The following is a 1,092-nucleotide window of genomic DNA, read 5'->3' as shown; positions in this document are numbered from 1 at the left end:
GTTTCTCTATCTCTTTCTGTGGGCATATATACAAGTTTATCATTAAACTTATTATAAGCATTCAATCTACAAAAATACATATTTTCATTGTGTTATGCTTACACAAATAAACTCGTCCACAAGAGACTTACGTCACATACCAGCTCCACAGAGAAAGCATACTACCATATTTTCTTACTTCCATTAGTATATATCAGTGTTAGAAAAAAAAATATTGCACATTTGAAGGGAAACATAATTATATACACAAAATCCATTAGTTGTAACTTTTGTGATTATCAGGCAAAATTTTTGAATATCCCGAAGTACTGATCCACGCCTCCAGGAGTCGAAGAAGGAGTCGGAGAAGACGTGGTTTCTCCGGAGGCGGACTCTGAGTCGTAGTCGTCGTGGCTGGAGTAGTCGTCCTGCCTGTCGACCCAGCCATGGTCTCCGTACAGGGGGAACATCCGGTCCGGAGTCCCGAAGTCTTGGCCGCTGAACCACACCGCAGACAAGTCCTCGGGGGCCCCTTCGACGGCTGTGGCAGGAGTGGTCCTGTCCTGCTGGTTGGTCTGGAACTCAGGCAGGCTGCGGACCTGCTGTATGAGAGCCGCGGTGCACTCCGAGGGCAGGACGAAGGTTCCTTGCTCCATGCTATCGTGCTCAATTTCCAGGTGCATGGTCGTTATGGCTTCCTGCTGCTGATCGACGTCGTTGCTGATCGTCAGCTGCTCGAGGACAGCCAGCAGGGATTCGTGGAGGTTCAGTGTCTGGAGGATCTGGTCTTGCACGAAGCCCCTTAGGTCCTTGGCGGCCGTCGTCAGCCGGTCAGCGGGTTCTTTCTGCTGGAAGTACGCCCAGTTGGTCTCAAGCAGCTCGTTCGAGAGATCGTCCACCTTTTCCTCCAGACCCTCCAGCTTCACCACCGTCAGGTTGGCGCTCTCGATGCCCTCCATCACCGCCTCCTTCAGCTTTCCGAATTTCCCGGCGGAGGCCGGAGATGTGTGTTGCTCAAACCTCCCCATGCTTCGCGACAGGTTTAACTAGAAAGATCAAACAGTTAATGTTTAATTTTGAAAAATTTGGTACAATTTATTCAAAATGGTTCAA

At 49.4% G+C, this 1,092-nt stretch overlaps 1 protein-coding gene across 1 annotated transcript in view; it reads right to left on the bottom strand.

The window, feature by feature from the left end:
- Positions 1 to 6: 6 nt before the first annotated feature.
- The window catches only part of LOC119590754, a gene marked incomplete in the record, with an annotated part of 26,818 nt that continues 25,732 nt past the window's right edge, over positions 7 to 1,092 (bottom strand). The window contains 1 exon segment of the mRNA XM_037939463.1: positions 7 to 1,035. Within this exon segment, the coding sequence (XP_037795391.1) occupies positions 1,026 to 1,035 (10 nt within the window).

The sequence above is a fragment of the Penaeus monodon genome, chromosome 27 (genome assembly GCF_015228065.2).
Source record: "Penaeus monodon isolate SGIC_2016 chromosome 27, NSTDA_Pmon_1, whole genome shotgun sequence".
Lineage (NCBI taxonomy): Eukaryota > Metazoa > Arthropoda > Malacostraca > Decapoda > Penaeidae > Penaeus > Penaeus monodon.
This window is presented reverse-complemented; position numbering and strand designations above follow the sequence as displayed.